We start from the raw sequence: 14197 nt of genomic DNA on the forward strand, positions 1-14197 counted from the left end.
GCCGAAATATCTACAGTACTAATGCAATGAAGAAAACCACAGTAATGTATGTTCTGAAGTTTCAGGAGTCTTTAGTCTTCTTTTGCAGAGCAAAGTGGATGTTAGATTGAGAATTTCTTAACACTGTAATCATATGATCATATGATGAAAACAAAAAAATGTCCCTAATAACAAAATGTGTACCTATGAAGTATAACTTCAGAAGTCCCTGAATTAAACATGATACATTCAGATTCATTCATTCAGATGGAAAGCTTGATTATGGAAAGACTACTGATAGAAATAATGCACTATGACACAGTCATGCCGGTGTATTTTTAACACTTTAATGTTTTTGTCTTGAGGATCTTTCCCTGAAATGATTAATTACTTTTGATTCATTCAAGGCCACTCTGTTTTCTCACCTATGTACTTACCAAGAAATTGTCCCAGGAACATTAGAAATGTTTTTGGCCCTAAACGAGGACTCTTTTAGGACCTTGAACTTTTCCACATTTTGTAGTGTTACAAGCTGGAACTGAAATGGGCTCAGTGTGTTGCTTCTCTCACTAATACTCTCCTTTCCCATTCATCCAAATTTTTTAAATATTTAAGATTTAAGATGTAATGGTTTCAGAACATTGTCCCAGGCTTGTTTTGACAGCTGCTTGGTTTTCATGATGCTGTTTGTTTAGGTAACAAACTCTGGGGCCTTGCAGGAATAGGTGTATTTCTTTCGAGATCACGTGACACTTTAACTGCACAGAGGTCGACTTCATTCAAATATATATGTGGCCTCTGATGGTGACTGGTTCCACCAGAACTAACCTAGGGGTTTCACCACCATTCAGTTTTGCATACTATATTGATGTGAGGGGTGTAAACCTCAGGCTTCCGTGAAATATGATACAGTTTCCATTCTTAAGGCAACAATTCAATGTCTGACAATATCACTGAATTTGCTACGATACAATGCGATTCAGTCACATCTGATCAATCTGTGACAGAATCTGGGAAACGACTTTTGTCAGTTTGATATGGATCCCTCCATCACATGCTCTGTCACTACTTCCAAGGCTCATGATGATGAACAGGAGATTCTGCCTTCAATGGGTAACAGTAATAATAATTAATAATAAGGACATTGATGGAAATAAGGACAACATGATGAAGACAAGTCACCAAACCATATTTATGTTAGTTTTTATTTTATTCATAGAATTTTAATCTCACATTTGGTATCTGCCTCTTTTATAACAGCTAACTCTTAAATCCTTCTGGACAAAGATATACTGCACTTAGTGCAGCTTTGCTCTTTGGTCAGCAGGATTTGTCATATTAGCTGATAAGATAAGTAAAACAGGAACACATAGTATCCCGTGCCTTCATATATTTCAGTCAACTTTACTGAGAGGACTTTACTGATACGGCATTGGCAGCATGCAAAGAGAAACCTCTCCAGACGGGCAGACAAGGTGTCTCACTGATTTGTTTTTCCGTGATTGACGCAAGCACCATTTAACAATTCTATTCACTGCAGTGACATGACTTCAATGAAAACAAAGCTGACCAATGAAAATGACATTAAAATCTGCAGGGCCATAACCATCAAGTCTGTTTACCACTTATATGACTTTCAAATTTGTATTCACTCTCCATCCCGCTCTAACGCAGAAAGAGGTTTCATTTGTTTCATAGAGGTCAGAGGTGAACATCTTTGATGTTTACACATATAGGTAGAGGTCAGAGGTCGACCCGCTATTCTTCATTTCTACCAGTGAAGGATATCCCTCACGTGACCCCACAGTTTAGTGATCCACAAATTGACTCCTAAGTCTGTCAGGTACTGCAGCTCTGGCGTCAACATCTTCCTACACAGTTTTTGATGTGCTTTGTCTACATTCTTCTTCAGATTGTATCCCATAATAGATTTCTCCCCTATAGGTTGCCATGGCTGCATGGAAGTCTCATGGATGCTCCCGGCATCCACCGCATGGCCACCTTCGATGCAGATGGTGGCCATTTCTGCGTTCCGGCGCCGCAGCTCTGCCACGTCCTTTGCCATGCGCTCTCGACCGTACGCTTCCACTTTCCTCCAGAAGGTGGCGTTAAAGTGCTGGTAGAGCTTCCAGTCAATACTGTTCCACTGCAAGGCCTTGGCTCTGAGCTCGGGGGTCAGCTTGGAGACAGTGGACCCCTTTCTAGCATTAAGCTTGAAGAACAGCAGGTCATCCATGTCCCAGCAGAGGGCGTCCTTCAGCAGGATGAGCGATTCTTCAAAGTGCTCCACCAGCATGACCAAGTGGAAACGTTTTGAAATTGCACGGATGCCTTCTTTCACTCTCTGGTCATCCAATGGTAAATTATTATCATGTCCAAAGTCAAAGAAAAGCAAGTTCCTGAGGTAGAACGAATTGAACCCCTCTGGGTCATAATAAAGCTCAGGGTCATTGAGGAACTCTTCCATCTTATCATCCCCAGAGATTTTCCAGGTAAAAGGTATTAAGCGGCCAAAGTAATGGAAGGAGGACTCGAAGAGCTCTGCTGGATCCCTCAGAATGGTGATGTAGGTAGTGTCCGCTGGAAGCACCTTCGCTACTTCGGCTTCATTGAAGCGCATGTGATTGCACATGATGTTGAAGCACATCCCAGGCCCATAGTCCTTCACTTGCGTGCGGTAGAAGAATGAGGGATAGAAGAAGTCATTGCGACTGCTCGGGAAGGCAAACTTCAGATGGTGCTTTTCACCAAAGCGGAACAGCATGTTCAGGATGGTGCTGCTTGCCGTTTTGTGGGTTTTCATGAACATGATGTCCACCTTTGGGGTGCAATGATGCGCCTGTCCCACGCCTTGATGGGCACTGCTGGAGGCAGCTATGGAGTGGCCAGGTGATGGCTGGTGGGCACATGAATAAGGCACAGGAATTCTGGGAAGGAAACAAGAAATTGATTGTATGAATTACTAGGTTTTGGTGCTGAAAAACATAGTACCTCAGTGGTTAAGGTTTTGGAAGTTTCTATGAATGAGGTCACATCACAGGATTGGCACAAGTTGGGATTTTGTAAAAGAATACTTAATGCTCTGTTCTGGAGATTGTACAATCTCATCAAAAAGGGTACCAAACTGTACTTTTACAGTGGTAGAACCAGAAACCAAAGAAGCTCAGTGAAAATGATGCATTGCAATATAGTAACAATACACATGGATCATCATATAATCCATCTTTGCATCAAAAGAAGTTTTAAAATGGCCATTAACAAGGTGCTACACTCTACACTCTCAGAAAAAAGGGGTACCAAACTGTACCTTTCATTGTTGCTGGGGTGGTACCCTTATCTTTTATACATTTAGTATGTATCTTTCACCTGGAAACACGAATATTGGTGTACTAGGTGCACCTTTCTAGGTAAAAGATACATATGAAAGGTACACAAGGTGTATGCTTCTTAGTACCACCCCGGTGACATGGAATGGTACACTTTAGTACCCTTATTCCTGAGTGTGTAAGGACACAAAACTGGGAGTTTATGCACTTATTCACTGACACCATTCATACTCCCTATTTTACTGCCACACTGATACATGTATGTCTACATAAGATGGGATGTAGTGGAGGGGAAATGCATGTAAAAGTCATTTTCCTACCTTTTTACATATGAAATAGTGTTTGTTCCCTTTTTTTTTAGTTTGTTGTTAAACACTAACTCTAATTTGCATGAAGTTAAACTCCACTCTGATTTAGCATGCAGTCTGGCTCTAGCACGTGTGAATGACTGTCAGATAATTTGTTTAGAGAAAATATGCTGGCTGCTCATAGAAATCAAACTGATAAGATGCTTTTTGTTGGTAAACTAAATCTTTCCTTAAAGACAAGCCAAGCCAAGATAGGCTCTTCAGAGCGATGAACAGATAAAGTGAGCAGAGCTCACAAGCAAACATCAGTCAAATTTAATGTTAAAAAAGTGACAGTAGATGGCAATAACTATGAAGTGCTAACAAAACTGTCCTTAGCAAGAATAAAAAAAATGTAGTATATATATTAAACTGTACTTAAAATAAATTTATTTGAGTTAAACCCAACAATTTGGTTCAAAGAAAGAGGTAGTAGCTATTACAATTCTTTTCAAATTGAATGTACAATGAACGGAACAGCTAAATGAAGCAAAATCAATCATTTCAAGCCAAAATCCAGACAAATAATCAGCTGATATTCATGCGACATAAAACTCTTGATTATTGGAGAGATAACTGAAAAATATAGAGATTAGTAATAGAATGATCTTTGTGCTACTGGGATTTGGATTTTACTTTTGCAAATCTGAATTTCTATGCTTCACTTTGAAATTAGATTGACCAAAGGAGAGCTGATTATTTCTTTATTGTTAATTGGCTGAAAAAAAAAAACAGTAACTGAATCTATTCTTGTTTACGTTGGATAGATTTGAATCTTAATTTGATTATGTGAATTTAAAGTTGTGCCAGCATAACTCCACAATTGTAATATTATACTTCCATTTTTAAGTTAGAATTTCATGTTGAATTCAGTTTTAAAGCCTTACATACAAAGGTTTGATGTTATACGTCTGATTTTTGTAATGTTAGAATTTCTTGTTGAATTCAGTTTTAAAGCCTTACTTACAAATTCAAATTATGCATTACAAATTCAGTTTGATTTAATTCTGCTTTAAGAAATTGATATACAGTACAATTTCAACATAAAGCAAACTTTTTCTTTGCAAAACTGAAATCCAATTCCTAGTGGGACAAATATCCTAGTGGGACAAATTATATTATCTTTTATGTTTACTGATAGAAATTTATTAACATTTAAGTGTTGATCATCACAGATTTCATGTGCAGAAATTCCTGGTGTTATTATATGATGCCATATTCTATACAGGAAACCAAAACGGAGTGCAGCTTACGTGAAATAACACTATACATGAGATTTTACATAGGTGTCCATCCTATTCACATCTGCAGTCACACATCTGGACACCAACATTTCATGCATAAAATATTTAAAATCAAATACAGATTCTTTAGATTTCTTATTACTTAAAATATCATGCCCTATGAATGTTTTAAATGGACTTGGAATGAAATGAGCAAAGAAATCAGTCAAGATGGAAAACTTTATACCTGTGTGATGATCAAAATGACAAAATATAGCAATATTCTTGATATGTACGACATTTATTCAGTTTCGTACTGGTACATGATGCAGCTGATTTCAGAGGTAAAAGAAAATCTACCTTCAATACTACTACTACTGCTAATAATAATAATAATAATAATAATAATAAAAATAAAAACCCTAGTTTTAAAAGAGTCTGTCTGGCACAAAAATATTTTTACCTGAGGTAGCCGTTTGTTTAGAAAGAATGTCTAGAACAGAAATCAGGTTAACAGTTTATGTAAAATTACAGTTTATGTTAAATTAAAGTCATTTGGAGGTGATTTACATGCTATATTTCCCTAAAAACAGCCATGGACGCTATTCATGCGAGGGTTAAGTCACTACATTCCTGCATGTAAACAAGGCCATACATTTTAGTGCCACTTTAGAGAGATGGAGATGTTGTGAGATGGACTTACTCTGGCATACTGAACTGCACCTCAGGAGCCGAAAGGCAGTACAGCAGAATCATGCAGCTGGTGAGGAGAGTGCCCAGAACCAGACCTTTACACACCGACCTCCACTGCTTCCCCTGCTTCCCAACCATCATACCTGCGAGGGAAAGAGCCGACACACTGTTCACTCTCCCGCGTCAGAGAAAACAAGCATTAAATAGCTCATGTAACGTGAGATTTGGGAAATTCCAGTGCTTTTGCATTTCAGATGTAAAGATTAGAATCACATCTGCTTCAGTGATCTTGACTACTGGATAAGTGAAGTTACATCAGGCAACATGGGCAGTATTCAAGGAGCACGTGTGGCGGCCTGGGAAAACCCTTCATTCTGACTTTTCCTGAGCTGGAATATATATGTTTCTCTTTTACATGTATCTCAATCAGAAGTATATATATTCATAGCATTTATAGCAAAAGTATCTGCTGTACACTGATTTAATAAAGCAATAAGCCATGAGAGGGTGTGTGGTACTGTGACTTTATCACAGGTAAGGGTGTTCTTAGACATGACATTATAATCAATACCGAATCAGCATTAGTGCTATTTAAGAGTTTGTTTTGCAAGACAAGTGAATATAATGTAAGGCAGGAAATCTTGATTCTGAAAATATTTATAAATTATACAGTAAATGTCACTATTTGTGAACTTTATAAAATGAACAGCGTTGATAATTACTTACTGTATGAACTGAAAGAGGGATTAAAATGTTTGAATATAAGCGGTAATATTAATAAGCTCAAAGGTCTAAACTTTGAATCAAAACACTAAATTAAATACACTATATTGCCAAAATATTTTGCACACCTGCCCATCTCACCCACATGTGGTTCTTACTCAAACTACTGCCACAAAGTTGGAAGCACACAATTGTGTAGAATGTCTCAGTATGCTGTAGTATTACAATTTCCCTTCACTGTAACTAAGAGGCCCAAACCTGTTCCAGCATGACAATGCCCCTGTGCACAAAGCGAGCTCCATGAAGACATGGTTTGGGTGGAAGAACTCGAGTGTCCTGCACAGAGCCCTCTGGGATGAACTGGAACGCAGACTACACCCCAGATTGTGTAAGGTTTGTGTAAGGAACAATAGGCAGGGAATAACACTTGGGAGCTGCTGTTATAGGAAAATAATCAACGACAAAGTAAAGTGAAGTGCAGTTAATGTAACCACCCACCAATCACCAAAGTGGATTATTTCTTATAACAGTGTTATTATAAGTGTATATGTTATTATAAGTGTGTTATTCCTCTTATTATTCCACAGCGATTTGCCAATGATTAATAAATGACGCGTCACCTTTTAACTATTTATAGCTACATTCATTGTTGTGGAACATCTGCAAAACAAATTAGTTTCTTACTGGAAAACTTCTTGACACTGGAGACTCCTTCCAAAAATGTTAATAAATGTCTACTAACAGAAAGCTTCACCACATTTTCTTTGTTAAATAAAAACATTAGTTAAACATCTGTTTATTATTAGGCTTAGATTATACGAAACGTTCTGTATACAAGGCCCTGTGAATGAGCTGTTACTACAGAAACCATCTTTCAAACAAGTGCACAAAAACCATTATGTTTGCTATTATTTAATTATTAGTGTTATTGTTATTATTTAACTATTCAGAGCTGCTGTTTTAGAAAATCAAATAACACCTTTTGATTAAATCTCGCAATGATATAGAAATATTTAATACTCTATGTCCATGAAAATGATGTATATCATTACACCCACATTTATTCCTAAACTACAACCATGTTTGTTAAACTGTCTCCTTATCTGCTGAGTGAGTGTCTGTCTTTAAGTATTGACCCCTGACTAGTTTTATTTTTTTATTCCTTGTGTTTCAGTATGGTCTTTGTGACAGAACACACTGTGTTGACAACGCAGTAATGATAACACTCCCTCACTCAGCCTGCGTGTCTCTTATCTCTTATCTCTTATCTAATGTGATCTTGAAAGCCTCGGCAAATTTAGAACGTTACGTAAAATTTCCTTAAATTATATTCATATTTTCTTACAACTGATGTGGCAAAACATGTTAAAGGCAGAAAAAACCGGAGCCAACATGTGATTTTTTTTCGTCATGTTTGCCTGTTTGCCAGAATTCAGACACAGCAACATCCGACAGGTTTTCCCAAACCGCCACACAAATGTTGTCAGCATGGAAACTGTTGTGTTCACGTCACTCTTTCACCTTATTCATCAAAGAGTTATCAGAGATGACAAAATGACCTTGTAAAACCCGACACCATTTTTTTTTTTTTTTGCCTTTCGCTTCCTTTAATCTCCACCTTGATGATCACAATAACACAGCCTTTTATAGACACCATACATTTCATATAGGATAGTTACGGCACACTGAGAATAGATCTGTTTCACAGATAAAATGTTGTTAAGAGAATTTTTTCAGTGTGTCAGTAGAAGTTAGACATTCTTTAGGAGGCTGTTTATAACAAACACAACAAGAGTTCAAGTGAATTCAAGTACCGTTGTTACAGCATTCTTGGCTCACACTTTCTTACTGATAGGGAATATTTAAAGGGCTCTACATATGAAACCTTTTTAACATGCCCTCGTCATCTTGCCCTAGCCATTTGCCCTTGGGGGAATCCCCATCTCCATCTTAAGGGCCGTTCAGTTCCTGCATTAACCCAAGTGAAGTCTGTGAGGTGACCCATTGGACCCAATATAAATAAAACCAGACATAAACATAGACTTCAGGAGTGGATCTTGCTCAGAAATCACTGGGCTCTGATATCATTTCATTTTCTGAAGCAGACACTTGTTCAGTTGTTCAAGTGTAAGCCCGAGCAGTGGACAGCAGTTCATATTTATTGAAATAATTAATATTATTATATAATATGTAAATGGATTTCTATAGCAAACTACTGCGCAAATCACTTCATGCATGAGCAAGTGTTTTTAAATCTGCTCGTCCTGATCTGAGCATCAGGTAAAACAGGAAGTGCCCTAATACTATTCTCAGGATCCCCTTTGACTTCCCTTGACAACTCAGAAGTGTGTAACACTTACATCACACTTGTTCTCTCCACCTCCTCTTGCTCTTAGTCTTCAGGAAGATGACAAACAAATCATAAAAACAGTATTAGGTCCCATTTTGTATAATGTTTATATAATTTCCTGTTTTTATTGTCCTCGCCCTGTGCAAACACGTCACATTTCTTTACTTATACACACACACACACACACACACACACACACACAGACACACCTTGTAAAATATTGTATTAAAATTGTGAGTTGTAGAACTTGGAAACATCCGAATGACTGTGAAGATTTTTTTGTTTTGTTTTGAGTTTTTGTTTTGTTTTGTTTCCCATGTTCATGTAGATACACTCTTCTGAGTCATCTGGGAAAGTCCCATTTTATCTGATGTCCTGTTTTTATTGTCCTCACCCTGAACAAACTTACTACAGGTCAATACACACACACACACACACACACACACACATGCACACGCACACGTACACACACACACACACACATTTTTTTGTATGCCATTTATACTGTTGTTCAATTTGTTGGAGAAGTTTTTCTCTCTGAATCTGAGCTTTATGATCTTTTATAACAAGATATTTATTTCAGTGTATGCGAGGCAATATTGAAAACATGCATTTGATGGATTTTTTGCATATTCTTATTGATTTCTCATTAATTTATATATTTTTTTAAAAAAATCAGAAATACCTTTGAGCATTAAGATGGAGGTCATGTTAATTTAGTAAGTGTTACACATAGGAGAAGTCAACGAGCGGATCTTAAAAGCAGTATCAGGCCACTTAGTTGACCCATTTTATCTAATGTCCCATTTTTATTGTCCTTGCCCTGAGCACAGGTTGATACACAGCCACATATCTTGTGAAATATTGTATTAAAATTTTAATTTGCTTGCACTTGGAAGCACTTGAATAATTTTAAGGATTTATACTAAAATTTTTGCTGTCTGATTCTGCGTTTTATAGCCTAACATGATTTTTAGCTCAGTCTATGCCAGGCAGTTCGGAACATACCAGCATTTAAGGGATTTTTGTTGGTTTCCTGACTTAAATCTTCATTTTTTGGAAATATGAAATACCTTTGAGCATTATGGTCGACGTCATGTCCATTAAAACTCAAACATCCTGTTACATCAGGTGATATATGAAATTTAAAATGTCTGCTCTTTATATAGACAGTTGTTGTGTGTCCTACTGGTAGAACGGCTTTCATAATTGTCCAGAATTTTGGGAATTAAAGGTGGCAGTGGAGACCCATTAAAGTTTCTGGGACTTTCTGTTGGTGAGGAAGCGATTCTAAAGTTAAATGCCCAGCCTTATTTGATCAGAACAACTGCAAAATCAACCATTAGCCCCCTATGCATGACTTGTTTTTGAAGGTATGCCAGGTTTACATAGATAGATAGATAGATTGATAGACAGGTAGATAGATAGATAGATAGATAGATAGATAGATTTCAAAACAGTGCAAACAACATTGTGCCCACAATCTACAATCTTTCATCATCTTGCATTTTGGTTAAAATAATGAAAGCACAACAAAACAGGCTACACAAATTCATAATCATATGCACTGACTCAGCCATTATCTATCTATCTATCTATCTATGTATCTATCTATCTATCTATCTATCTGTCTGTCTATATATATATATATATATATATATATATATATATATATATATATATATATATATATAGACAGACAGACAGACAGATAGATAGATAGATAGATAGAGCTACCAGCATATATTTATGCTCATAGCTGCATTTCCTCCATCCTCATTATGGCTCTTGTTTAGTACCACCGTGGTCCCAGTCATTTAACGTTGTTTCTCCGCCTTTCTCTAATTCATCGCGAGGTGTTCGTCATCGCTCGCATCATTTCCCTCCCGTGTCCAATTATTACTGAACGTCTCCTGCTGCTCATTTAATTATTATCCTCTCAGGAGCCTGACGCTGGATGGGCATCATCGTACACAGGTTATAACGTATGCCTCCACTGGAAATCATTATTAAAACAAATTAGGACACCAACATTGGGTGTATTTTGACATTCAGGTCAACGCTGAAGTGGAAATGTGACCGGACCAAAAAGCAAGCCCAGCGTCCATACTTTTATAGGAAACATTTTGAGATAAACCAGAATGCATGACGATAAGGTGAAAGGAAACAGACAATGGGATGAAGAAAACAGGTTCCCTATTCTGGCTTGCCAAAACTTTATCAGTCATCTAGACTTAGCGAGCACACAAATGTGAGTTAGAAAAGCTGGACTACTCACAAAGCAGGGTTGCAATGGCAGAATCCTGTTCATGATGTAAGTATGTGGAGTTCTGAGACAATCAGCACAGCCCCCCTGCACACATGTATCACCTACTTGCTCAATGAATAAAACATTCAGGTAGAAAGTGATCCTGATCCTGTGTTTCACCCCCTACACAGCCTGAAATCAGATCTCCACTGCCCGCTTCATCACGTATCCATCAGGGCCGTAGCTGAGTGCTACACGCACAATGCGGCTGCCAGTGAACACATCTAGCAAAAAAAGGCCCACAGAAGACAGAAAAAAGGGACTCTGAATAAGGGTCAAAGTAGAAGATCAAAGTAGGCCAGAGTGGCGGAGACAAATCCTGCTCAAAGCCCGACGGAGCTTATTGTTCTACTCTGCTGAAACCTACTCGCGCATTTTTTCCCCCGAGTCGTCATGTGTTGACAATGACAGCTTTGTTTGTGTCCGTGAGAACACAAAGTTCATTCTCAGATTTAAATTGAAGTTATGGGCGACTTGGTGGAGTTGCTGCCTCACAGCTTCAGGGTTCACTGTTCAATCCTGGGCTCTGTCTGTGTGGAATTTCCTGTGCATGTTCTCTCCGTGTTTGTGAGGGTTTTGTCAGGGTTCACTAGTTTCCTCCCACCTCTCAAAAACAAGCGGGTGCTAAAAAAACAGGGTACTACATGCATGCTATGATAGATTGCCCTAGATGTGAATGTGTGTGTGTGTGAATGGTGCCCTGAGATGGACCAAAGTCCCATGTATTCCCACATCACACCCAGTGTTCCCGGGATTGGCTCCAGATCCACCGTGACCCTGACCAGGACAAAGCACTTACTGAAGAGACAGTCAATGTGGCAGCTAGGGCTTTAGACTCGAGTCTGGTCTTGAGAGGTTTTCTGTATTTACTTGAACTTGTCCCAGATTACCATTTGTACTTGGATTTGTCTCGGCAATGGGCGTTGGTCTCGCTTAATAAAGTCTCGGTCTCGTCTAAGAGTTTGTAAAAATGTTTTTGTCTTTTCTTTTGTGTGCACAAAGTTTAGCATGAATTAATTCCTTCTTCTAGAAAACAGCCTATTCATTGGTGCAATGCTTGAATGAAGCCAAATAGCTGAAGTAAAGGCTTGGACTTGAAAAAGATTTGATGGTTAAGACTCGATCTTGATGATCTCAAAGTCGCAGTCTCGGCTAGTCCTGGTCTTGCATCCTGGTCTAGCGTCAATCATTAGGCAACATGTCTTACAGTTTTTTCACCTCACCATGAGTTGGAGGCATGTCTGGGAATTTTGAGTAGATTAACAGTAATATGTTTGCTTATCCATTCATTAGCAATATGATATGATAGAGAGAGAATCTCAAAGAATATTTCCACATCTAATGGGAAGATTTTATATTATGTGGTGGATCCTTTTTTCGCACACCATTCTGTTGGTCATCATACAGCTTAGTGATAAAGCAATTCTGAAGGCTGTCAGTTTGAAGCCCAGAACCAGTTTGTACAGAAATACTGTACAAAGTGAAAGTTTGGGAATTAAAATGTACTCGGGTATATCAAGTAAAAAAAAAAAAATAATAATAATAATTTAAAAAAACAGTCTGCATGTTCGCCCGTAATCCTCGGCTCATGCTTGCAAAGTCAGTTTTTCACATCAAATAGATACTCTCACTATCACTTCATACATAGGCATATATATAAATAAAATTAAAATTGAAAAACAAATTAATGTTACGTTACTTTAACATGGGAAAAGAGAAACATTTGTCATAAATTAAACAAACGATAGTGATGTGGTTGGATCTTTACTGATACAAATTTCATACAAATCAAATCAAAATTCTACAAGTGAACGTGTAATACAACAACCAACCAACCAACCAACAACAAAAAAAAAAAATCAGCACATTTTTTCCATCACTGGCTCATGCTTGTAAAGTCACAACTCAATTTGTATTAAATTTGTATCAAAAAATATTCAACCACATTACCATTGCTGGATTGTTTAAAAAAATGTTCCATAAAATTTTTTCCATAACTACATAACTAACTTTGATACAAATATTCCTATGATGAGCTGCTATGGATTTGTTTCAAATATAGTTTTTCAAAAAAGTTAAAATCCACAGAAATTCGATTAAATTTGGGTAAAAAAATTTTTAAAAATTGATCCGTGATCAACAAGTACATGTTTTGATTGATAAATAATTCAGTACAAGTATTAATTAGCACTGAAACCCAGGTAAAGCACAAATCCTTTAAAATGATACAAAAGTAATGTAACAAAATACAGTTACTTAAGTGGTCGTTTGTCAACAGGCCATACTGTATATAGATATGAAATGTACAAGTATTAATTTTTATAGATAGTATACACACTGAGGCAAAAACAAACAAACAAAAAAAAACTAAAAAAAAAAAAAAAGGGCCAAGTAAAAGAGGGCATGAAATTTAATACTTGTTTTATTTAAATAAAAATTTTTTAAAATTTTGAAGTGTTCAGGGTAAATGTGACAAAATTTTACGCACTGACAAGTTGGTGTTTTTCCATTCACCTTTAATAATCTGCAACATTTGTGTGTGTGTGTGTGTGTGTTGGCCCATTAATTTTCTCCAGAGGGTACTGGGGGGAGAAAACATTCTCCCTCATTTTTGCAGCAACTTCTACATTTCACTTCTAATTCGTTTAATTTACTATACTCTTGCAGATCTACAATCTTAGGAGAAAAAAAATATGCAGAACCCTACAACAGAGTGTTTCACTATCAGAGAAAGTTTAAGAACCCGTAACTATCTAAAGAACCCTTGAGGAACTGCATTTCCTAAGAATGTAGGAAGTAGTGATGTCTTTCCCGGCTAAAGAACACTGAGTACTTTCATATAAATGTATTTTGGAGTCGCTATTTCAGCCCGATGTGTTTTATTACTACAGCTGCAAAATTACTCACTTCCTCTTAACTGTTTATTATTCATTTATTCATTTGTTTATTAAGCATTATTCCGTATTTCTGTCGTGAAACTAAAAGGAGTTGTGTGTAGCTGTAAAGCTAAGGAATTTAAGTCTGGACATGCCAGTTAGCATAAAATGTCAACCTTATTCAGTACAGCAATGACATGATCTATTTCCTTCCACCACTACAGATCAGTTGAAACTGATAGACATGTGTTATCTCGCCAGGCAAATTTTCATGCAAAGCAAGCCAGAGGAAATCATTCTTCTGGAACAAGAGCCATGAACACGCAAGAGGTTCAACCACTTCAAAACCTCACACACACTGAAGAAGCTGAT

The 14197-nt window shown here is 37.3% G+C and overlaps 1 protein-coding gene across 1 annotated transcript in view; it reads right to left on the minus strand.

The window, feature by feature from the left end:
- Nucleotides 1-1165: 1165 nt before the first annotated feature.
- The window catches only part of gal3st1a (galactose-3-O-sulfotransferase 1a), a 13885-nt gene continuing 853 nt past the window's right edge, over nucleotides 1166-14197 (minus strand). Inside the window, exons 2-3 of the mRNA XM_026931377.3 lie at nucleotides 5579-5711; nucleotides 1166-2906 (exon numbers count right to left, since the gene is read on the minus strand). Coding sequence (XP_026787178.1) covers nucleotides 1751-2906; nucleotides 5579-5709 — 1287 coding nt within the window. The 5' untranslated portion in view covers nucleotides 5710-5711 and the 3' untranslated portion in view covers nucleotides 1166-1750. The remainder of the gene's footprint in view (nucleotides 2907-5578; nucleotides 5712-14197) is intronic.

The sequence above is a fragment of the Pangasianodon hypophthalmus genome, chromosome 24, assembly GCF_027358585.1.
Source record: "Pangasianodon hypophthalmus isolate fPanHyp1 chromosome 24, fPanHyp1.pri, whole genome shotgun sequence".
Classification (NCBI taxonomy): domain Eukaryota; kingdom Metazoa; phylum Chordata; class Actinopteri; order Siluriformes; family Pangasiidae; genus Pangasianodon; species Pangasianodon hypophthalmus.